The 22500-nt window shown below is 44.9% G+C and overlaps 4 protein-coding genes across 11 annotated transcripts in view; 2 read left to right on the plus strand and 2 right to left on the minus strand.

The window, feature by feature from the left end:
* upf2 (UPF2 regulator of nonsense mediated mRNA decay) overlaps window positions 1–3543 on the minus strand; it is a 15773-nt gene extending 12230 nt beyond the window's left edge. For 5 of the 6 annotated variants that reach the window (XM_068586375.1, XM_068586376.1, XM_068586374.1 and 2 more), the window contains exons 1-5: window positions 3430–3543; window positions 1984–2352; window positions 825–1604; window positions 193–353; window positions 1–105 (exon numbers count right to left, since the gene is read on the minus strand). The exon at window positions 1–105 is cut by the window's left edge and continues 90 nt beyond it. In XM_068586375.1, coding sequence (XP_068442476.1) covers window positions 1–105; window positions 193–353; window positions 825–1604; window positions 1984–2351 — 1414 coding nt within the window. In that variant the 5' untranslated portion in view covers window position 2352; window positions 3430–3543. The other variant, XM_068586371.1, reaches the window with a different exon arrangement.
* Window positions 3544–4842: 1299 nt separating this feature from the next.
* Window positions 4843–9862, minus strand: slc35e3 (solute carrier family 35 member E3). Of its 3 annotated transcripts, none has more exons than XM_068586644.1 (9): window positions 9646–9862; window positions 9362–9410; window positions 8157–8600; window positions 7795–7905; window positions 7592–7651; window positions 7311–7409; window positions 7044–7126; window positions 6747–6831; window positions 4843–5622 (listed from the first exon to the last, which is right to left on the minus strand). In XM_068586644.1, exons 3-9 carry the CDS (start codon window positions 8550–8552, stop codon window positions 5521–5523), a joined length of 936 nt encoding a protein of 311 aa, XP_068442745.1. In that variant the 5' UTR covers window positions 8553–8600; window positions 9362–9410; window positions 9646–9862; the 3' UTR covers window positions 4843–5520. The 3 variants fall into 3 exon arrangements, with proteins under 3 accessions (XP_068442745.1, XP_068442746.1, XP_068442744.1); XM_068586643.1 differs by having other exon boundaries at window positions 4844–5622; window positions 9345–9410; XM_068586645.1 differs by lacking the exon at window positions 9362–9410.
* Window positions 9863–10526: 664 nt separating this feature from the next.
* Window positions 10527–18460, plus strand: nup107 (nucleoporin 107). The gene is made up of 27 exons (XM_068586449.1): window positions 10527–10620; window positions 11522–11604; window positions 11779–11868; window positions 12006–12100; window positions 12235–12370; window positions 12474–12577; window positions 12826–12941; window positions 13038–13086; window positions 13205–13276; window positions 13364–13452; window positions 13556–13631; window positions 13768–13881; window positions 14020–14110; window positions 14305–14384; window positions 14501–14560; window positions 14687–14832; window positions 14954–15002; window positions 15100–15169; window positions 15266–15381; window positions 15469–15658; window positions 15750–15856; window positions 16535–16637; window positions 16721–16881; window positions 17381–17506; window positions 17591–17704; window positions 17998–18165; window positions 18269–18460. Exons 1-27 carry the CDS (start codon window positions 10613–10615, stop codon window positions 18374–18376), a joined length of 2721 nt encoding a protein of 906 aa, XP_068442550.1. The 5' UTR covers window positions 10527–10612; the 3' UTR covers window positions 18377–18460.
* A 762-nt stretch (window positions 18461–19222) lies between these two features.
* mdm2 (MDM2 proto-oncogene) overlaps window positions 19223–22500 on the plus strand; it is a 6787-nt gene continuing 3509 nt past the window's right edge. Inside the window, exons 1-6 of the mRNA XM_068586529.1 lie at window positions 19223–19338; window positions 20621–20655; window positions 21495–21562; window positions 21648–21722; window positions 21826–21959; window positions 22321–22370. Coding sequence (XP_068442630.1) covers window positions 21512–21562; window positions 21648–21722; window positions 21826–21959; window positions 22321–22370 — 310 coding nt within the window. The 5' untranslated portion in view covers window positions 19223–19338; window positions 20621–20655; window positions 21495–21511. The remainder of the gene's footprint in view (window positions 19339–20620; window positions 20656–21494; window positions 21563–21647; window positions 21723–21825; window positions 21960–22320; window positions 22371–22500) is intronic.

Raw genomic sequence — 22500 nt, forward strand, 5'->3', positions numbered from 1 at the left:
GGTTCTCGTAGAAGTTGCGGGCGTCCTCGTCCTCCCAGATGCCGCCCTCCAGGTCGTACTCGCCGGGCTTGCCGGGCGTGAAGATGTCGATGCCGGGGCCGTGCTCTAGAGGGAGAGAGAGAAGACGGCGTTACAGAAACAAACGCTCGCGGTCGGGCGGGCGGTTAACGGAGGCGACCCGGAGACACGCACCCTCCTGCACGGACTTGTCCTGCGGCAGCTCGGGCATGTTCTCGTCCAGCAGGTCGGCCAGAGACTGAGTGTTGGCCAGCAGCTTCTGGTACGAGGTGGCGAACTCCTCGTACTGCTTGTGTCGGTCCTCGCTCAGCTCGCCTTTGGAGTGGAGGATGCGCCTGAAGGGGGGGGGAAGGAAAACGTCAGCGGCAAAACGCGACGAGCCAACGACATCATCGCGATTAGATCACGCGCCTCTGGATCTTCACGGCGATCACGTGACGAGTATGTCACTGATGAAAGTCACTATTTACACGTCTGAGGGTTAAACAAAGACAACCAATTACATTTTAGATGCTTTAGAATCTTACAAATCTACATTTGAGTAAATATCTTGCAGCTGTTTTGAGGATATTCACCCTTTGACTCTTTATAATACACAACTACGTTCTGTAGAGGGATTCTACAAAGGCAGCAAAGTACTCTAATGAATTTACAGTTAAAAAAAATCATAAAAATTTGGTGAAAAGTCATAGAAATTTAGTTAGAAGTCATGAAAATGTGGTTAAAAGTCATGGACATCTGGTTAAAAGTCATGGACATGTGGTTTACAGATAATTAAAATCTCCTTCGGCGGGCCGGACACTCGCCTGTTCTGCCGCTCGGTGTTCTGCAGCTCGCGGTGGTCCTTCTTCAGGTGCTTGGTGAGCGAGGTGAAGTACTCGCGCAGCAGGTTCTGGAAGGGCTGCTGCTTCTCCACGGTGATGATCTCGCTGGGCGGGAAGCCCAGGCCGAACTTCTCGGCGGCCAGCTTCACCTTGCGCGGCAGCAGTCCGGCGATGTCGTCGCCGCAGTGCTTGCAGAAGCTGATGACCACGGACACGTGGGTGTGCGTGTCGCGGTCGGCGCCGATGATGTTCTTCAGCTGCTCGTAGATCAGCGACAGCCCCTCCTTGTCGGTGAAGAGGCCGACGATGGTGAGCTCGGCGATGAAGCGCAGGTCGGTGCGCAGCTTGCTCACGTTGGGCGACTTCTCCTCCTTGCGGGCCTCGAAGTGCTTCTTCCACGCCTGCAGCAGCAGCGGGGCGAACTCGGCGTAGCGCTGGTGGAAGAGCGAGCAGAGGTGCACGGCGCAGCCCACGTCCGAGATCTTCAGCTTGGCCTCCACCACGGAGCTCACGGCCTCGCCGATGTACTTGCTGAGGTTCAGCGAGCCGAAGTCGTTGGAGAGCGAGTCGCGCTGCTGCTCGGTGAGCGTGCGCAGCTTCTTGACGAAGGCCGTGTTCTTCTTCAGGCTGGAGTCCAGCCGGCTGAAGAAGGCCTCCTCGGGCCGGCCCTCCTGCGCGTTCTGGTTCTTGCAGCGGAGTTCCTTCCTGCACTGGTTGCGCTCCCAGGCCTCCTGGTGCAGCTGGTGGCCCTCCTCCTTCTCCCTGCGGAGGAGAGACGGGTTCACGGTGAAGACAACAGCAAAAGAGGCGGCACTTGAAGTGGCTTTGGCTTTTTTTAAAGGAGAAATAAAGCTGACACATTGTGACCGTGAATGCATCACGTCCTTTTACGACCTGGTCTTAAACGCTGTCTAACATTAACGATGTATAGAAGTGTGTTTCTCTGCAGAGGCTCTGCCCCGCCATCCTCCTCCCCACCACCTCCACCATGTTTTTGTTAACATTTTGGTAAATGTGCACCATGAGAAGTCATAACAAAGGAGCTATTAGCAACAGGAAATAAACTATCGGGTACATTTTCTATGTTTCTTTGCATATTTATGTCTTCTCCTCTCCACATATTGATCAAGATGGGTCTTACTTCAGGAGCGTCGCCTCCTCCTCGCGTTGTCTTTTGGCCTCCTCCTCCTGCAGCTTCTTCTCCTCCTCCTCCTGCAGTCTCTTCTCCTCTTCCTCCTTCTTCTTCTGCTCCTCCTCCGCCTTCTGCTTCTCCTCCTCTTTTTTCCTCCGCTCCTTCTCCTCCTTCTTCTTCTTCTCCTCCTCCAGGCGCTTCCTCTTCTCCTCCTTGCCGCCGTCTTTTTTCCCGCTCATCTTGGCCTCGTCCTTGGCTTTGTCGCGGGCGGCCGGCGGCCTCCGGTCCCCATCGCGGTCCTTCTCCTTCTCCTTGTTGGCGAAGGTGCAAACGTCCTTCTCGTCCATGTTTACTGAGCGCTTGCGTTCAGCAGGCATCCTGAGGAGAGGCCACAGAATGAATCCCTAAATCTGCATTAATACATATCCTTTTTTTTATAATCCAAACTAAGACAGTCGAGGGAAATGTGAATTTGTATGGGAACAAAAATGTTTGAAAAAATTAATTTGTGTCATCTGGTTTTTCTTTACAATCTTTTATATTTTGATCAAAAATGACAAATAAACATCAACAAACATCTGGTACGACGCAAGGAAATACAGACGCGCCTGCAGAATGGTTTGGATATGTTTTCCTGCTGCAGATAGATTTATATTTTCTACATAACTGTATTTTGTGTTTTCTGAAAATACCTTTAAATATTGATAAGGTTTGCATTTTTTCAAGAAAAACGGTTTGTTGTGATTCAAATGTAATAATTATGAGAAGTACAAACTGTGAGACTTCATGTCAATATAAAATTCTACATGCACAAATGTTGATGTTATTATTAAATTGTCATATCGTCTTTTATTCAAAGGGGGAAATATCGTCCAGATGTGTTGATGAATGTTTGTGATGAAGCGCTCCTTTAAATGTGGAGAAAATCTTCAATTTCAAGCAAAATAAACGACTTAAAACTGACATTTATAGAAAATAAGATGTTAAATGAGCCTATAGTAAATAAAACATATAATAATGCAGCAGTGATACATCAGATATAATAATACAACACATTTTACTACACAATACTTGTAGTTATCTGGAAGTCGTTTAAATCAATTTAACTGATAATACTTGTACTTTTATGAATGCAGGGCTTTTACCTTTAAGTGGAGCATTTAGTGAAGTTGCATAAATACTTGTACATGAACGTTAAGCAGCTAAAATGAGCAGAATCAGAACAACAACATTCAGGTAAAAGCACCCGCCTGACACCGTTAGCCACCTAGCTTAGCTATACAGCCCTGGTTAGGAAGATGACGTCAGCTTGCTTTAACGTTAATGGCGGCGTATAACGGACAGCTGGTGTTTGTTCAGTTCTTGTGGCGGAAACTTTAAACAACATACATCATGAATATGTGTTTACTTGTTCTCTTGCGCGCGTTAATATCGTCGTAATGTGAAAAGGTTTACCTGCTAACTGTAGCATAACAAACATCGGTCGTTAGCGTTGGTTTCCGTGTGAACCGCGGAAGGACCCCGCGCGTTGGTTCTACAGATTATGCCTTACTGAAAACATCTAAATTAAATCACATTACGTTATATTCTGGGAGGTTTTACGAATATTACCACATACTCTTTATGTACTTGCAATATCCTTTGACTCAGGAATATTTATTTGTATTTCAATACTTGATCATTATAGTTACAATTATGTCATATTGACAGGCATCGCTTTCGGCAGCTACTCGTGAAACAGACGTTTCCCGTGTATTTGTTGTTTGGCCACGTGAGGGCAGCGCAACGTGTTATAAACACAAATATACTTTTCACAAAAAAAAGGAAAATACAAATCTATAATTGTGTCAATGAACAACTTTGTTTGTACGCTTTACACATTAAATGTATATAATGAGTATTTAGTTTTTACTTTTTACAATAAGGTAATATAATAAATGTTCATTTATATCCTGGTGGTTGTAGAGGAGGAATATTTCCCCTCAAATAACGACTCAATGCAGAAACAAAGCTTTAAATGATTTAAAATTGAACAAAAGCAACAAATCCTCATATTTGTGACATTTGGAACCAGACATTAAAAAATAAAAATTGCACCAAAAATGATGTAAACTATTATCACCAATTCATTTTATGTTGATTGAGTGATCATTTCAGTTGCACTATATATTTCTGACAAATATTAATCTTGTTTTACAAACTATTCATATGTTTTACGTGTAAAATATAAGGCTTGACTAATAAGCAAGTAGTACTTTGAAGTACTTTTACTTTTGACATTCGCCAAGCATGCTATTTTTATAGAAGACGTGAATACTTCAACCACTGACTCCATGTACTAGTAGAAGTATGTACGTGCAGGTTTTTAAAACAAAATTGTGGAATGTAGCTTCAACTTAACTTCCTGCTCCGGCGGTTTCGTTTATTTATTTAATGAAACTTGTGAAATGAATCTGAATCGTTTCCTTCAGAGGAAACAGAACCTTCTTTCACAGGTTTTCCTCTTCAGGAGGTGACGAATATTTTTAAACACACAATCTGTACACTCATGCGTTCCTCTGTGTGTTTAAACAAGGGTTGCTGTAGTAGCTTTATTGACACACACACACACTCACAAAGAGCTCCTGAATACTTCACTTTACTTTGCTTTGACTCATCAGGATAAAGTGACTTCTAAAACATCGTCCAGTCAAATGAAATCATGCAAACTTCTTCTTTCAATCTGTGCTGTTTATATAATTATATATATATATATATATATATATATATATATATATATATATATATATATATGTTAACATCAAATGAATAAACACCAAAAGGCCCATAAATCATGTTTATTTTGACACTTTATTTACATTCAAAGCATTAAAATAAATTCCCACGTTGAGTCGATTTATTTTTATTCTGTTTAAAGACAGAAACACATTTTATTTATTTATGAAATGTTGTGAAATCAACAATCTTTTTGGCTCGAGGGACTTTTTTTTTCCTTTCTATTTTTAATAAATCTTTATTAAAATAATCAATGTTGACGTCTGTGGGAAGTAAACAACAACAAATCATCACCGCGGCACCTTCAAGTTGTCGGCTTTTGATTGAAAATGTGATTTTTTTTTTAAACTTTCGGCTCAAAAGCGTTTATTAAAAATACTTTTTAAAATCATTTTCAGGAGCTTGAACACATTTGGACCGTCGAGGTTCATCAGAGGATTTGTTTGTGTGTAAATAAAAACAACAGTCTGTCCTGTAAAGCCTCCGTTCTGCTGGTAACGAGTGTCTCCCGACACAGCAGGGAATTCTGGGAATAAATGAAGCTGAAATTGAACTCCCGCATCCAGTGAAAACAAAGATGGCGGCGTCTGAATTTGGCGTTTCCGCCCTCAGAAGACACGAACGTCAGTGAAATGTTGAAATGTTCGGAGTACTCAAAGTACTCTGCTGAAAAAAATACTCATACTAGGATTAAAAAATGCACATGAGGAGGTCTCTGCAGCCGGCGGCCAATGGCAGCAGGCCGTGCGGTTGATTGACAGGCGCGTCGGCCTATGGCCGTTGGGCCAGGCGGCTCTTCCCCTCCTCCTGCTCCGACAGCTTGAAGTGAGTGTAGGACAGGATGCCGGCCAGCGTGCAGAGGATGCCCAGAGCCTGAGGGACGGACGGGGGGATGGAGAGACGGAGGGAGGAGAGGGGAGGATGGAGAGAGGAGAGGGGAGGATGGAGAGATGGAGGGAGGAGAGGGGAGGATGGAGAGATGGAGGGAGGAGAGGGGAGGATGGAGAGATGGAGGGAGGAGAGGGGAGGATGGAGAGATGGAGGGATTAGAGGGGAGGATGGAGAGATGGAGGGATTAGAGGGGAGGATGGAGAGATGGAGGGAGGAGAGGGGAGGATGGAGAGATGAAGGGAAGAGAGGGGAGGATGGAGAGATGGAGGGAGGAGAGGGGAGGATGGAGAGATGGAGGGAAGAGAGGGGAGGATGGAGAGATGGAGGGAGGAGAGGGTAGGATGGAGAGATGGAGGGAGGAGAGGGGAGGATGGAGAGATGGAGGGAGGAGAGGGGAGGATGGAGAGATGGAGGGAAGAGAGGGGAGGATGGAGAGATGGAGGGATTAGAGGGGAGGATGGAGAGATGGAGGGAGGAGAGGGGAGGATGGAGAGATGGAGGGAGGAGAGGGGAGGATGGAGAGATGGAGGGAGGAGAGGGGAGGATGGAGAGATGGAGGGAGGAGAGGGGAGGATGGAGAGATGGAGGGAGGAGAGGGGAGGATGGAGAGATGGAGGGAGGAGAGGGGAGGATGGAGAGATGGAGGGATTAGAGGGGAGGATGGAGAGATGGAGGGATTAGAGGGGAGGATGGAGAGATGGAGGGAGGAGAGGGGAGGATGGAGAGATGGAGGGAAGAGAGGGGAGGATGGAGAGATGGAGGGAGGAGAGGGGAGGATGGAGAGATGGAGGGAGGAGAGGGGAGGATGGAGAGATGGAGGGATTAGAGGGGAGGATGGAGAGATGGAGGGATTAGAGGGGAGGATGGAGAGATGGAGGGAGGAGAGGGGAGGATGGAGAGATGGAGGGAAGAGAGGGGAGGATGGAGAGATGGAGGGAGGAGAGGGGAGGATGGAGAGATGGAGGGAAGAGAGGGGAGGATGGAGAGATGAGAGCAGAGAGAGATGAGAAGATGGAGAGACGTCAGAGAGACGTCAGAGAGGCGTCGTGTTGGTGGAGTCGTGAGGTCATAGGTTTGAAACCCGGTCCGAGCGGCAGCAGACTCACCTGGTTGAGGGACAGCGGGTCGTGGAACAGAAGGTAACCTCCCACCAGAGTGATGCAGAACTTGAAGTGACCGAACATGTTGTAGCTGAGAGGTGAAGTCAGGAGAACCACGAGGAACAGAGAACCACAGAGACATGAAGGAACCCTTAAACCTCCTGAAAGAACACCAAGAACCTCCAAACAGGTTCTGAAATACAGTTAAAAACATCAGAAAGTTCCTTAAAAAGCCTGAAACCTTCTTCCTCATGACCTCTGACCCCTGTAAATGTGTTCATATGTATTTATAGTTGAGGATACGTGACAGCCGAGGTGTTTCCAATGATCCAGTAGATGGACAGGTTCACCAGGAACGCCACCACACCTGAGAACAGCACCGTCGCCTGGCAACAAGAAGAGAACCACAATGTGAGAAAATAAAAGAATCAGGGCTTTTCACAATAAAAGCATGGAGACACATTGTTTGGAAGTTTGAAGCAAGTGTTGACCAACACACATACATTCTGACCATATGTGTGTGTGTGTGTGTGTGTGTGTGTGTGTGTGTGTGTGTGTGTGTGTGTGTACCAGAGCAGGAAGAGACCAGGGTCCAAAGATCCCCTTGTCTCCGGTCAGCGGCTCAAACAGAGGAACGACGCAGAGAAGGAAGCCCGACGACAGAGGAGCCTGAGGACGGAGACGACCTCACTTCATGTATTAATACACACACAGTACTACAGTCACAGTACTGCTATACACACAGTACTACGAGTCAAGGCCAGGCCAACAAACTGATAAGATTTTATGAGGTACTCAGTGATCCTTGTACACAGTTAGCATTAGCATTAGCGTCACATGATGACTCATACCTGATAGTACAGAAGCTGCATGGAGTTCACCTGGAGCTCATGTTGCTTAGCCCCCACCCACTGAGAGAGAGAGAGAGAGAGAGAGACAGAGAGAGAGAGAGAGAGAGAGAGAGAGAGAGTTATTGTTGTTGATTTCACAGAAGCAGTGTGTTGTGTGTGTGTGTGTGTGTGTGTGTGTGTTGTGTGTGTGTGTGTTGTCTCACCACTTGGTAAAGCGACGTCACCAGAACGCCCAGCGAGGCGAACACCGTGCCGAGCAGGTTGAACCTCACGTCGAAGTACGAGTTCAACAACACGCCCAACGTGATGGGAACCTGCAGACGGAGAGGGCCGCAGAACAGAGGAACCTTAGAGGAACCTGAGAGGAACCTTAGAGGAACGCTAGAGGAACCTGAGAGGAACTTCAGAGGAACCTTAGAGAAACTTTAGAGGCCCGCCACGAGCATGTTCCTTTCATTATGACAACATTACTAAACAGCCCTCGTGGCTGCAGAGACACACACTTTTACTTTGGTAGGACATTTAGAGTGAGGGGCTAGAGGTCGGTGTTCTGTGGGTTCCTCACCAGCGTGAGCTTGATCTTGGTGGAGAAGGTCTTCTTGTAGTAGCTGGTCTGGATGAGGATGATGACGGGCGTGGTCATGGCCTTGGCCAGCTGGTACGTCCCGATGGAGTTGTTCTGCAGGGACAGGTTGGTGAAGGCCACGAACCCGCAGAAGCTCAGCGCCAGCCACACGATGCGGCGCACCGGCAGGCTTTTGGGCGCGAAAATGTCCAACTTCTGGCAGATGTGGAGGCCGAGCCAGGTGACCACGAAGTGGACGAGCGTCAGCGCCATGTTGGGGAAGCCGTAGTGGACGTAGATCCACTTGTTGATGAAGACGATGCAGATGGAGGACAGCAGGTTGACCAGCAGGCCGGCGACGATGCGCCGGTTGGGCGAGAGGTCGAGCAGCGACATGGCGTCCTGCAGGAGTCCAGCTCTGAAGAACCAGAGGAGCTGCTCACGCTGCAGACACACACAGGAAGTCTTCATCTACATGTTCACTATCATGTTACTCTCACTTACTTATTACATATTTATCTATGAGCAAAATAACTCACTACTTTTTCAATATAATTGTCAATATATTTCTCAGTATTGCTTCTTCTATCACTTCTTACACTTTGTATTTTTAATATTGGACATACTTTTTTTTTTTTTTTTACCTTATTTATTATAATATCTTTTATTCTATTGTTCTTATAAGTTTATATTTGTATTATATTGTTATTTTTTACTTTTTTTTCTGTTACTTTTACAGAATATACTTACATATGTATATGAAAATTAAATGTAAAATAATTTGTTGTGCAGTAAAAGTACTGCCTTTATAAGTATTGTCAAACAAAGGCAGTAAAAAGTACTTATTGCTTCACTGCTATATGATATTATTATGTTATTCTTTGTGATGCATGCTCATGTTATAGCCAGTGAATGTGAAGCAGAGATAAAATACTTATATATATATAAAGTATTTATACTTGTGTATGTTGTGTTATAACTTCACTTTATTTACAAAATTACTTCCAAAAGTCAGTTTATGTACTAATATGTTTTGTTATCTACACTTTACAGCGTGTAAAGTAATATACATACATAAATACAATAGTTTAACTCTGATCTTGTGCAGCCAAGACTTGTGACGTATGCAAAACTTAAGTACACTCGTATAGGCGTGCCATTATAATACTCAAAGTGAAGTACAAGTACCTCAAATGAATCCTTACGTGCAGTACTTGAGTAAACGTACTTCACAGCTTCACCTTTTGTATCCACCTGTTGAGTAAACTTGGATGAATTAGGTCAAGTTTGTCTGTTTGTAACGTTTTACAGTAAAATTGCTGTTTTTTTCAATGAAGTCTGGTGTGAGTCAGTTGTGTGGAACTCGATACAAGCGCAGTGTTTCTGTCCGTTAACGCAACATTTATTGAGAGACAGTTGGACGTGTGTCTGTCTCTCTGCCCGTCTGTCTGTCTGTCTGTCTGTCTGCCACGCAATAAGAAAAGTTTACCTGGGGTCTCCATCTTTCCACGTGTCTCCTTCTCCGTGTCTTCTTCTACAACAAACTAACAAGCTCCGTGAGTTGGCGTGTGTCTTTCCCGGCCGTTGGAGCGCCAAACCTCGGACTTAAAAGTGCCGAATCCACCCGTTACTTTCCTGGATCATGTCTGGTCCCCTCCTGCAGAGTACGGCCGTTGGTTTCTGAGATACAAGCCGCCCAGTGTGTTCCTGTTTCCTCTGTGCCGTTGAACAATGCGCGTGCGGAGCAACAGCGGCCGCTGGCGGACAGGAGGGAGAATTACACCAAAGATCATCTAAAACAACAGAGGACTCACTACACGCAAGAAATTGAGAAACGTTAAAAAAAGAAGAAATAATAAAAAATGTATATCATAGTGACGACAAAACTACTTTTTCCTGTATGATGTGAACATTAATATTATTCTTAATCTGTATTGTTGTATTGAATGTTTGTACATTATCTCAGTAATTTTGGTTCAATTAATCGTATATATTGTTTTTATGTTGACTTTGTAACATACGTCTAGTGATTATCAATGAATAATAGCCCCATATAGTATATCTAATTGTATTATTAATATTATATTGACATGTTATCTGAGTAAAATATCAACACATAATAATCAAATTATATACTGTATGTGAGTTTAACAGTCAAAGGAGAAATGTATACACTTTTTTACATTTTAACTTTTCCTGAAGTTTTCCTAATTATACTATTATATACGTATTTTTTAATTATTTTTTAAATATTATTTTGGCAACATTTTCTCATGTTCAGTGGGATCAGAAATCCTCACAGACTACAGTATACGAACTGAACCGAGGGGGCAGCAACGTGTCGCACGGCAGCCAGTCTACCGGAAAATCAAAAGAAGAAGAAGAAGTAGAAGTAGAAGACTCACGAAGAAGAATCCTGTCAAGCCTCGTGAAGCGGGAATTGCCAGCCCGCTATCATGGACTGGTAAACTGCATTTAATACTTTTTAAAACACTGATCATCTTTCACACACGTAGTTATATTATACTTCCGTCTGTTGAACCGTTAACTTGTTATTCAACCCGCTCGTGCGGCTACTTTTACTCTGTTAGCTCAGGCTAACGACCCCGTTCATTATCATTGAGGAAGCTAACCGGCTAATTACTGATTTGTGTGTTGTTTACATGCTAAAACCAGAGATACTTGATCAGTTATTAAGGATAACATCTACAGATGATGCATGTTATCGATTACATAAAGCTGAGTGAACTAATAACAGATATTTATTATGAGCTAGCAGATCTGCAATATTACTGTCAGTACTTTCAGGTATTAGTACACAGCTATGTTGTGTATTAGTAACTAAGCACGTGTACTCTGCATAATATTAGGTGGTACTTGTACTTTGTTGTAACCATTTTCTGCATAATGAAGTTTTGTTGATGCTTATACTTTCATATTTTGTACTCGTGCATAATTTTGTGCATGATTTTTTACCTCTAACAGAGTTATACTTATACTTTTACCACAGTAAAAGATGCGAGTACTTTTGAAGTAAATATACTACTGCAGGTCTGACATCTCATTGCAAACAAAGCACTTCTTTTGCTTCTATCTCAATTTACATATAAGTACATTATACTATGAAGTTTTGGCCCTCATATCAAGATCATGAAATATAAACATGAAGTTTTTGTACTGCAATGAAAGGTATTTAATAAAAATAATAAAAAACAAAAACTTCCTGACCGAAGAATGAAGCAGCTTCACCTGCTTTCATGTCAAAGTCTCAGGATGCTTTGCTCTCCGTTGTTGAAGAATTTAGTGGCTTTGTAGTAATATTTGTTGCGTGTTTGTATTAACACACAAACTGGTGGTGCGTTCAGGGGTCAGAGCGAGCTGCCGTCTCCGGTGGTCCGAGACGACGAGGTGACGATCGCTGCGCGGCGAAGGAGGAAGAAGGTGGCGTGTATCCTTTCGCCTGCAGGAGAACGTGAACTTTGTGTTCTTTATATTCATTTATTGATTATTTATATTCATTTATCACACGATTGACTGTTAGTTTATAGTCTTTGGTTATAAAAAAAGCAATATATTGAAATGTTTCTGTCAGCGTTGTTGTTTTCCTGACTGTTGGTCTCAGTCCCGTCGCCCGGCAGCCCCGTCCTGACCTCTGCGACACCGGCTCGCTCCATGATGAGGAACACGCCGGCATCACTGTTCAGACAGGCTGGTACGACACACACACACACACACACACACACACACACACACACACACACACACACACACACACACACACACGGAGCAGAGTTATGCTAATACCAAACATATTTGACTAAATCCCTCCTCTCTCTCTCTCTCTCTCAGTGACTCCCAGGGTTCCAGATGTTTCCTCTATTTTGGCTCCGGGAGGTCGAACGCCTCGATACACACACACACCCAGAAACGCCCTGAGCAGCATAGTGAGAGACACACACACACACCACACACACACACACACAATGGACATCATGCTAGAACAGTTTTGATTGTTTCTGGACAAACTTGTCGATTTTCATTTGTATTATTTCTGTTTAACCGCCGTCTTTGTGTCTAGAATCTGGACGACAGCGATTGGACTAACAGCATGTACGTCTCCCCCAATTCGGGATTGGAGAACAGCAGCTTCTTCACGGATGACATCACCAACCTCAGCTCCGCCCTGCTGAAGGAGGATGACCCCGGCGAGGCCGGTGAGCGAAACAAACGTTCCCCGATGCGCTTCGACTACAATCAAACGCTCTCCTTAACGCTTGTAGTCGTTTAAATGCATAAATACATCTTTATCTTTTTCAGCGGCCGCCAGTCTTTTCCCAGAATTCCTTACATCCTTCCTGAAACACTCCTCCACTGCGGTGTTTGAGCTGCTTGAGGATTACCAGCTGTTGCTGCAGGACAAGGTTAGCTTTGTTAGCATCGGATCCACCAAGGCTAGCGGTCTCCCTCCGCTTCCAGTCATTGCGCTAAGCTACGCTAACGATCAATCTCCTTAACCGACTCTCAGAAAGAAAACAAAAAAAAAGGCTTGTTCCCCAAAACGTGGTTATCTTAGCATAGCATAGCACAACGGCTGTAAGTAGAGGCAAACAGCTGCTGCTCAAATATCCCAAAATGCACCTGGCCTGATTCCCGCTCGCCGGCTCCTCAGGTGGACGTGCTGCAGTCCGTGGTGCTCAGAGCCGGCCAGAGCAGCAAGACGGCCGGAGTCCGCTGGCTGCTGCAGCAGGAGAACTGCTCCTGGAGGCTCATCACCTCCCTGTACAGGTACACACCTGTCTGACCGCACCTCTACCTGTCTGACCGCACCTCTACCTGTCTGACCCCGTCCACCTCTGATTGATCACCTGTCTGTCTCTGCAGGGACCGGGTCCAGTTGGCGCTGGAAGATGACATCATGGCCGACATGGTGGTGGGTGACGCATTGACAGACTCACTTTCATTACAACACACACACACACACACACACACACACACACACACACACACACACAAACAGTTCAGTAACACACTTGTGTTGGCGTGTGAAGGTTCCCAGCGAGAGTGAGAAGGTCGTGGTGGAGCAGCTGTTCCAGCGGGACGCCGTCATACGTCAGAGTCAGGTAACACACACACACACACACACACACACACGTACACCTACACGCGTAAACAACGGCAGCTGTTGACATGTTTTCTTGGCGTTGCAGCTCGTCGTTGATTGGCTGGAGAGCATCGCCAAAGACCAGATTGGAGATTTCTCTGATAACATAGAATACTACGCCAAGAACGTCTGCTGGTGAGATGAATGTCCTGTTTGTGTTGTTTGTGTGTTTGAAGAGCATTAGCTAAAGTGTGTGTGTGTGTGTGTGTGTGTGTGTGTGTGTGTGTGTGTGTTTCAGGGAGAACACTCTTCATGCTCTGAAGACGAGGAGGAAGAGCGGTGCCGCCTTCACCATCCCGCTGGTCACGGAGCTGGTGAGTCCTTTTAGACACGACAACGCCCACTCGGCCCTCGTGTGTCTGAATTCACTGAGTGTGAGTCTGTGTGTGTGTGTGTGCGTGTGTGTGTGTGTGTGTGTGTGTGTGTGTGTGTGTGTGTGTGTGTGTGCAGGACCCAGACGCTCCTCTCCGGCAGCAGCGTCCTCTGGCGGACCTCGACAGAGAGGACGACGCCCGACTGCTGAAGAACCTGTTCACGCTGATCAGAGCCGGGATGACCGAGGAGGTAGAGAGAGAGAGAGAGAGAGAGAGGGAGAGAGGAAGAGACTTATAATGTAGCACAAGACAGTGAGCAACAGGTAATAAGTGTGTGTGTGTGTGTATGTGTGTGTGTATGTGTGTGTGTGTGTGTGTGTGTGTGCAGGCTCAGAGGCTGTGTAAGCGCTGTGGTCAGGCCTGGAGAGCAGCGACTCTGGAAGGTTGGAAGCTCTACCACGACCCCAACAGGACCTCAGGTAACCTCTGACCCCGACTCACCTGAGGGGAAAGTATTGTGACACATCTCATGATTCTCTCTCTCTCTGTCTCTCTGTCTCTCTGTCTCTGTCTCTGTCTCTGTCTCTGTCTCTCTCTCTCTCTCTCTCTCTCTCTCTCCATCTTTCTCTCTCTCTCTCTCTCTCTCTCTCTCTCTCTCTCTCCCTCTCTGCAGTGAGTGTGGAGCTGCAGCCGGTGGAAGGAAACCCTCAGAGGGGCATCTGGAAGGCGTGCTGCTGGAGGATGGCTGAGGAGGTGAAACACACACCTCGTTGCTACACACACACACACACACACACACACACACACACACACACACACACACACACACACACAGCATGAAGCGCTGACTTCCTGTCTCTGTGTTTCAGGAGCAGCTGAACCGATACGAGAGAGCCATCTACGCCGGCCTCAGTGGAAACCTCAAGCCGGTCTGTTCAGTTACTATTAACCTCTGAACCCTCCTCTCTAATATATATATGATTATTTATGTTTTAAATGTGTGTGTGTGTGTGTGTGTGTGTGTGTGTGTGTGTGTGTGTGTGTGTGTGTCTCAGCTGCTGGTGGTGTGTGAGTCCTGGGAGGACTGTGTGTGGGCTCACTTCAGGGTGATGGTGGACTCGCTGGTTGAAAAGGATTTGATGTCGTCGGGTATGGCTCACCAGGAGGTGGAGGCGCTGCCGCGGGAATACCTGGAGGCCAAGTACGACACACACACACACACACACACACACACACACACACACACACACACACACACACACACACACACACACACACACTAGTAAAGTACCTTCAGAATAAAAACATGTGTCTCTCTCCAGTTGGACGATGGAAAAGGTGTTTGAGGAACTTCAAGCCTCCGAGTTGAAGGTGAAACTCACACAAAGAATGTGATGGTTCAGTCTCACACACACACACACACACACACACACACACACACGTTAAACCAGCTTCTGTGTGTGTTTAGAGGGTGTTGGAGGAGACAAAAGAGCATTACCACGTCATCCAGAAGTTTGTGATCCTGGGAGACCTGGACGGTAAGAAACCTCTGACCTTTGACCTCTAAATCACTTTTACACTATTCTACTGTTAACTTCCACCTGAGACTACTTCTCTCTCTCTCTCTCTCTCAGGTCTGTTGGAGGAGTTTTCTGATTGGCTGACAGCCTCTAAGCCCCTCCCCTCTCACCTGCTGCGCTTCATGACTCACCTGCTGCTGTTCTACCGCTCTCTGGGTTTGGCGCTGAAGGTAGAAACAAACCATTTAAATGTAATCTGGTCCTGTTCGTGGTCCCCAGAGGATTGAACTCTCTCTCCCCCCTCCCTTCCCCCTCAGGAGGAGGTGAGTGTGGAGGTCCTGAAGGCCTACATCTCCCTCCTGATCCGGGACCAGCAGACCGACCTGGTGGCGAGCTACGTGAGCCAGCTGCCCGCCGAGCTCGCCACCGCGCAGTACGCCGCCTTCCTGGAGACGGTCGGCCAGCCGGAGCTGCGTCCTCGCTGCCTCCAGCTCGCCACCGACGCCGGTGAGGCGGGAAAAACTCCAGAGAGAGACTACAACAACGTAACGCAGCTGCAGAGTAATACCCGTCTGTCTGCCCGTCTGTCTCTCTGCAGGTCTGGATGTCGCGGCGGTGACCAAGCTGGTGGTGGAGACGGTGAGAGAGCGAGATGAAACGGAGTTCACGCACCACAGCCAGACGCTGGAGATGGGAACCACCAAGGTACGGTGTGCCGTGGACCTGTCAATCACCTTGTAGCCCCGCCCTAATTTACTGAACGAGCATTGTGCTGCATAGAAGAAGACTAGAAACTAGAGATTGAGACATAAACTCATGTTTACAATGTTTACTGAGGGAATACATCAAGAGAGAAGTAGAGTCACTTATATAGACTTCTATACAACCAGAGGAGTCGCCCTCTGGTGGTCAGTAGAGAGAATGCAGCTTTAACACATGAAGCATAGACTTCTATACAACCAGAGGAGTCGCCCTCTGGTGGTCAGTAGAGAGAATGCAGCTTTAACACATGAAAGCATAGACTTCTATACAACCAGAGGAGTCGCCCCGTGGTGGTCAGGAGAGAGAATGCAGCTTTAACACATGAAGCATAGACTTCTATACAACCAGAGGAGTCGCCCCCTGGTGGTCAGGAGAGAGAATGCAGCTTTAACACATGAAGCATAGACTTCTATACAACCAGAGGAGTCGCCCCCTGGTGGTCAGGAGAGAGAATGCAGCTTTAACACATGAAGCATAGACTTCTATACAACCAGAGGAGTCGCCCCCTGGTGGTCAGGAGAGAGAATGCAGCTTTAACACATGAAGCATAGACTGCTATACAACCAGAGGAGTCGCAAATGTGGAAGTGGGTGGAGTCACTGTGACGCTGTGCTCTGATAGGAGGACCTGAGGAAGATCGACGTCATCGATTGGCTGCTGTTTGACTCCGCCCATCGAGCCGAGTCCCTCAAACAGTCCAACGGCATCATGAGGAAGTTTCTGGGTAATTCATTTATTCGTCTCGGCCGCCTCGTCTCTCCAGGACCATGATGCATTGCGTCTTTCTGACCGCCTCCCTCTCTTCAGCTCTGCAGAAACACGACGCCGCCAAGGCCGTCTTCTCCAAAGTCCCGGAGGACTCGATGAGGGAGATCTACTGCCAGTGGTCGGGGGACGGTCAGGACACGCCCCTCCCGGCCGAGGACGAGAACGCCATCAGAGAACACCTGTGCATCCGAGCCTACCTGGTCCGTCTCCTGCCTCCCGAGCATCGCTCTTATACTCATATCAAATTATTATGATTTGTATTTATTTTTATAATTTTTTTTTTAATACTATTCATTTTTCTTTCTTTTTTATTTTCTCTTTTTAAATTTAATTAAAACATTTTAACCATATTTTATTAAAAAGTAAACATCTTTTTATTTTCTCTTTTATAATTGAATTATTTTAATTTTTTCATTTGATTAATTTATCTTTTTGAATTTAATTTTTAATCATTTTATTTAAAGTAAACTAAATAGATTTTATTTATTTTTATTTATTATATATATATATATATATATATATATATATATATATATATATATATATATATATATATATATATATATATATATATATATATATATATATATATATATTACACCAGCAGCTGCAGTGTTCCATCAGTCTATGAGAATATCAATAAGTATATTGAGTGTGTATATATATTTATATATTGTGTATTGATCTGCTGTCTAACAGGAAGCCCATGAGGCCTTCACTGATTGGTTCAGCCACAGCAGCTCCGCCCCCCAGAAGCCAGCGCCGGCCTCTGAGGCCAAATTCACTGAGAGGGTAGCCAATGAGATGAGAGAGAAGGAGTACCAGGTACACACACTACATGTCCATGTGTATATGAATACTACCTGGTGAGTACAGTACCAGTGAGAAAGTACTTCCTGTGTGTTTTAGGCGTCTCTGTCGTCCTGGTCGTGCCGTCTGGACGCGTTAACGGAGGATGTGAAGGAGAGGATCTACAACGTGCTGCTGTTCGTAGACGGAGGCTGGATGATCGACACCAGACAGGTGAGCTCCGTGTACGGGGTTTCCCCCGCAGGGAACCAGGGGCTTCGTGAGGAACCAAGTAACTGAACCAGAGTTTCTACTGAGTTTAGTTTCTGTTCGACGGCGTCGGTTCCTTTTAACCAAACGTTCCTGGCTCCTCTGGTTCCACAGTTCCTGGCTCTAAAATGAGATACTCTGTTCTCGTTTTGGGGATTATCGCTTATCCCCTTTCTTCTGTTGAGTCCTCTGCCTCCACGCAGTCAGCAGAGAGCCGCAGTCGGCTTCAGATCGATGACGTTCGTTTGCGTTCGCAGGATTCGGAGCCGGATCCTGTGCGCAGCCACCAGATGGCGGCGCTGCGCTCGCTGTGCCTGCCACGCCTCAGCTTCCTGCTGCTCAGCGTGCTGCAGAACTCCTCCAGACACCAGGAGGCGCTGCGCCTCGCCGACATCATCTCCTCTGACCAGCACCGCCTCTACCAGGTAACCAGAGACGTGTGATCGGCCTTCCACGTTGAGTTCATGCGTTTTTAGTTGTTGTTTTTTTTTTAACTCTTTTTGTTCCCCTTCTTCAACATAAATTTAGGTTTTCTCCAAAGAGGAGCTGAGGAGGTTCCTCCAGAAGTTGAGGGAGTCGTCGCTCTCTTTGTTGGACCGAGGACTCGACCCACTGGGCTACGAGCTACAGCCATGAACACACACACACATACACACTGAGCAGTGTTTGAATCACTGTTGTTGTCTTTTGTTAATCTTTTTTTCTAAATAAAAGCCTGTTTTCCTGCAGTGGTTTTGTGTGATCTTGCATTTCGGGCTACTAGAAAAAAAAGATTGCAGATTTCGAGAGTTAAGTTGCAAATATTACAGAAAAAATTAATTTCTTGAAGGATTTTTTTTTTTCAAAACCTAAGTCAGATTTTGTGAATAAAGTCAGATTCTTTTGCATTAAAACAGTCACAATACTTTGAGAATAAATGCCATATAGGTTTTCACAATGAAACAAACGTGTTAATTTTAAGGGGGAAAAGTTATATTTTGGGAAATAAGGGAGGAGACCTTTTTATTTCTTTATTTTTTTACAGCAGACATGCACAGCTGTTAAAAAAACTGTATTCAAACTAGCTGAATTATTTCCTGCATGCTGGTTTCTGTTATGAAAATACATTGAAAGAGCAATTACAATGCCTCAAATTAAATAATATGATACAATATACACAATATAACACAGTCACGTGTAGTTGTTTTATACACAAGCTTTAGTGTATTCATAATTCAATGCATGGATAATATATGTAATATAATAAATAAATATAATTATTAGTTAATACAAATTAAGGTATTTAAAGTATTAATATAAGTGTTCTACCATGTGGAAAAGGCAAGATAAGGGATGCACATTAAAGCACATTATTTTCTAAATTATTTAATATTTTCCCTCATATATTTTTCCCCTTAAAGTTATCTTAACTTACAGAAGGAGAGTAAAAGAAAGGGGTTCATAATTGGGGCTGCAGTGTCAGTGTTTGGCCACCAGGAGCGCCACGCGAACAAGCGTCCCAAGGAGTAAACAGAGCGACTATTACCGGATTAACTGCCCGCGAAACTGGCGGATAAACGCCGTTAAAGGATCGTATTTAATCAAAAGCAACAGCCAAGGTGCGTAATATACACACACGGACACATAGTTGATGTCACTTTAAGGCTAAATGTAATTATTCCGCTGCAGTTGAGCTACGAGTTGTCAGCGTGCTCTTAGGCCGCGGAGCCTCGGGTTTTCTTGGAGGACCAGTCCGGGACCGAGGCTCCGCGAGGCGGCCACGTTCTGCTCACGAAGTCACGGTTAAAAAATAAAATAAATAACTTATTAAGCTTTCTGAAACTTAAATTGTTATTATTGTATTTGTTTATACGAGTTTTACTCTCGGCTTTTTGTTTTTGTTTAGCCTGAAAGCTAATATTCAGGAGATTTGTTTGTTTTTTTGCAGCGAATTATTAAAAATTAAATTAATATTAGTTAAATTATTTGTGTTATAGTCGTTAAACACCAACATTTAACATAGTTTACTAATATACTATACCACATAACGCTATACGTTAAATCGGCAAAAACAAAACCGTGTGAAAGTCAAATTTTTACTTTTTTAAACAAAAGTTTTTACTTTATCGTTAAGTTTCTGCAGATTATCCAACATTACTGGTAGTTATTGCTTCTACGTGCTCATCACACACTGAAGCGCGTTAGTGCAGAAAGAGCTGCAGAGACTCTGCAGAGGACAAGTCCGGACATATTCCTCTCTGCACGTGTTGCTGTTAAACAGCTGATGGACTCACAGAGGAGATGCAGAGACATAGTATAACAGATCTATTCATAAAGGATATATATATATATATATATATATATATATATATATATATATATATATATATATATATATATATATATATATATGTGTGTGTGTGTGTCTATGTATGTTCATAGACATGTTATTAAACAGTTTCATAATGATTGATTGATGTTTGCTGTGATCAGAAGTACTTTGTCGTGACAACAACAACTCCTTCATCTCTCATCACCATTAGAAATCTACTCAACAGTAAATTAAATCTGTGTTTTGGGTCAGAGCCCCAAATCAATTATGCAAGGGAATGATCCCATCACAGTTTCAGCCCCCCCCCCCCCATCCTCTCTCCGGGTCTGTGATGACTCATCAGGACTAGTAGTGGCATGTCTGCTGTGTGTGATTAGATCAGCTGCTGCTGTCACTTCACACACAAGCTCTCTGCTGAGTCAGAGCCGCCGGCCCCGTTAGGCCCTGATAGGCCCGGACTAGGCCGGGCCGGGCCACTTAGGCTGGTCTAGTCCTGACATGTCTGAGCTCTATAAGAGGCTGCAGCCGCACCGCGTCCTGACTGCACTTTATCTGCTTGCTTTGCACAGGATGCTCTGCTGATCCTTCTGCTCCGTAAACACAGGTAAGACTTCTCACTTCTCTCTGGTTCAGGTCCAGAACCGCTGATGCACAACGGTTTACTGGGACGGCTTTATTTACTGTAACACATGGGGAAAACATGGGGAAAAGTTGTGTGAAACTTTGATAAAACTTGAGCAAAACTTGTGTGAAACTTGTGTAACACTTGCGTGAAACTTTGATAAAACTTGAGGAAAACTTGGATAAAACCTTTTGCTGTTTACACACAGATTTCACTACGTTTGCTCATAGAAATCTGGTTGAATGTGAGTGTAATTGTGTCTTTATTGAGACGTATCTGTGGGATAATTGATCACCATTATTTCTGAAGTGTTCATTTGTAATTTGTGTCACATAACTTTGAGTTAATTGTCAAACCAACGGTTAAAATACAAATTCCCAGCCGATTGACTCATTCATTGCCAGTAAACCATCAGATGTTCTCATTGACAGCAGAGAGCAGCAGTGTGAGTCAGCTGTTCACGTCCCAGAGCCTCAGAGTGAAACTTTAACCCTTTGCAGCGACCTCAGCTTCTGCTGGGACTTTTGTGATTAAATTAAATCAGATTAATCTGACATTTGTGAACAGATTCAGGGGGAAAAAACAAGTTAAAATCAGTTTCCTCAACAACAAAAAACACTTAGCGAGTATTGAAGTTAATCATTTAGAAGCGTGACGATGTTTTCCTGCATGCGGTCGGCAGACATTTGAGCCGTGAACGTGTTTGTGTTGTTTTATTTACTCGTAAACTGTGAGTTTCAGGCTGTTTATAGCCGGATATCATCAGTTCATCGGCCCATGCATAATTAGTTATTATATTTATTGTCGTTTATCTCGTGCAGAAACAATCGGCTTCACGATGTCAGCGGACGCAGAGCTCAACACGGACGCCGCCGACGACAACAAACTGGTGAGAAGCGAGCCGAGCGGCTTCTTTACTGGGAGGTAACTGGTTGTTTGGGGCTTGACTTGACGTTGACCTCTGTGGGTTTCAGGTGAGGCCCAAGGTCGACTTCCAGACGCTGCTGCAGCACGCAGGAGCCACCAAGGAGGTGCTCACCATGAAGGAGGTACGGCTTCCTGCTCTTTTTGTGTTTTCACGCTTCATCAACACGGTGGGGGGCGGGGCTAATGTTCCCATGATGCATCTGTGACGCTCCCCCTCCCTCCCAGGTGATGTTCTACCTGGGTCAGTACATCATCAAGAAGCAGCTCTACGACCAGAAGCAGCAGCACATCGTCCACTGCTCCCAGGATGCATTGGGGCGTGTGCTGGGCGTCGACAGCTTCTCCGTCAAAGAGCCGCGGTGAGACACACAGACACACAACACAGACACACAACACAGGAAGCTGATGTTGCTCTCGTGAATGTTAAGCATCTGATTTTGTACTTTTAAACAAAAAAAAAACCTTTTTTATACGACCGGCTTAGAAACGTAACAATTAAAAAGATTCAAAGTAAACAAAATATAATAATATACGAGAAATACAGTTGCTTAAATATATAATATGCATTTACTATAACAGCAAACACCACTATCATGTCCAATATTTGTGTTTTATAGTGTAGTACAGCAACATGGCATGGAGTATAAAGTACTATGAGTACGGTGACATTTTGTGTGTTTGTGTGTGAGAGGAAACTAAAGTGTACTTTATGTTTTTCAGAGTTCTGTTTGCGATGATCACAAAGAACCTGGTGGCCGTGAAGAACCAAGGTGGGTTCTCCTCTCTGCTCAGAGAAGTGACCACAAATCAAAGCTAATATCTAATATTTACAACAGTTCCTTTTATTTATATTTTTTATTTGTATGTCGAATACTAACGACAAGAAATTTCATTATTTTG

This window comes from Clinocottus analis, unplaced genomic scaffold (genome assembly GCF_023055335.1).
Source record: "Clinocottus analis isolate CAN_PGR_092001 unplaced genomic scaffold, fCliAna1.0.p SCAF_20, whole genome shotgun sequence".
In the NCBI taxonomy this organism is placed as follows: domain Eukaryota; kingdom Metazoa; phylum Chordata; class Actinopteri; order Perciformes; family Cottidae; genus Clinocottus; species Clinocottus analis.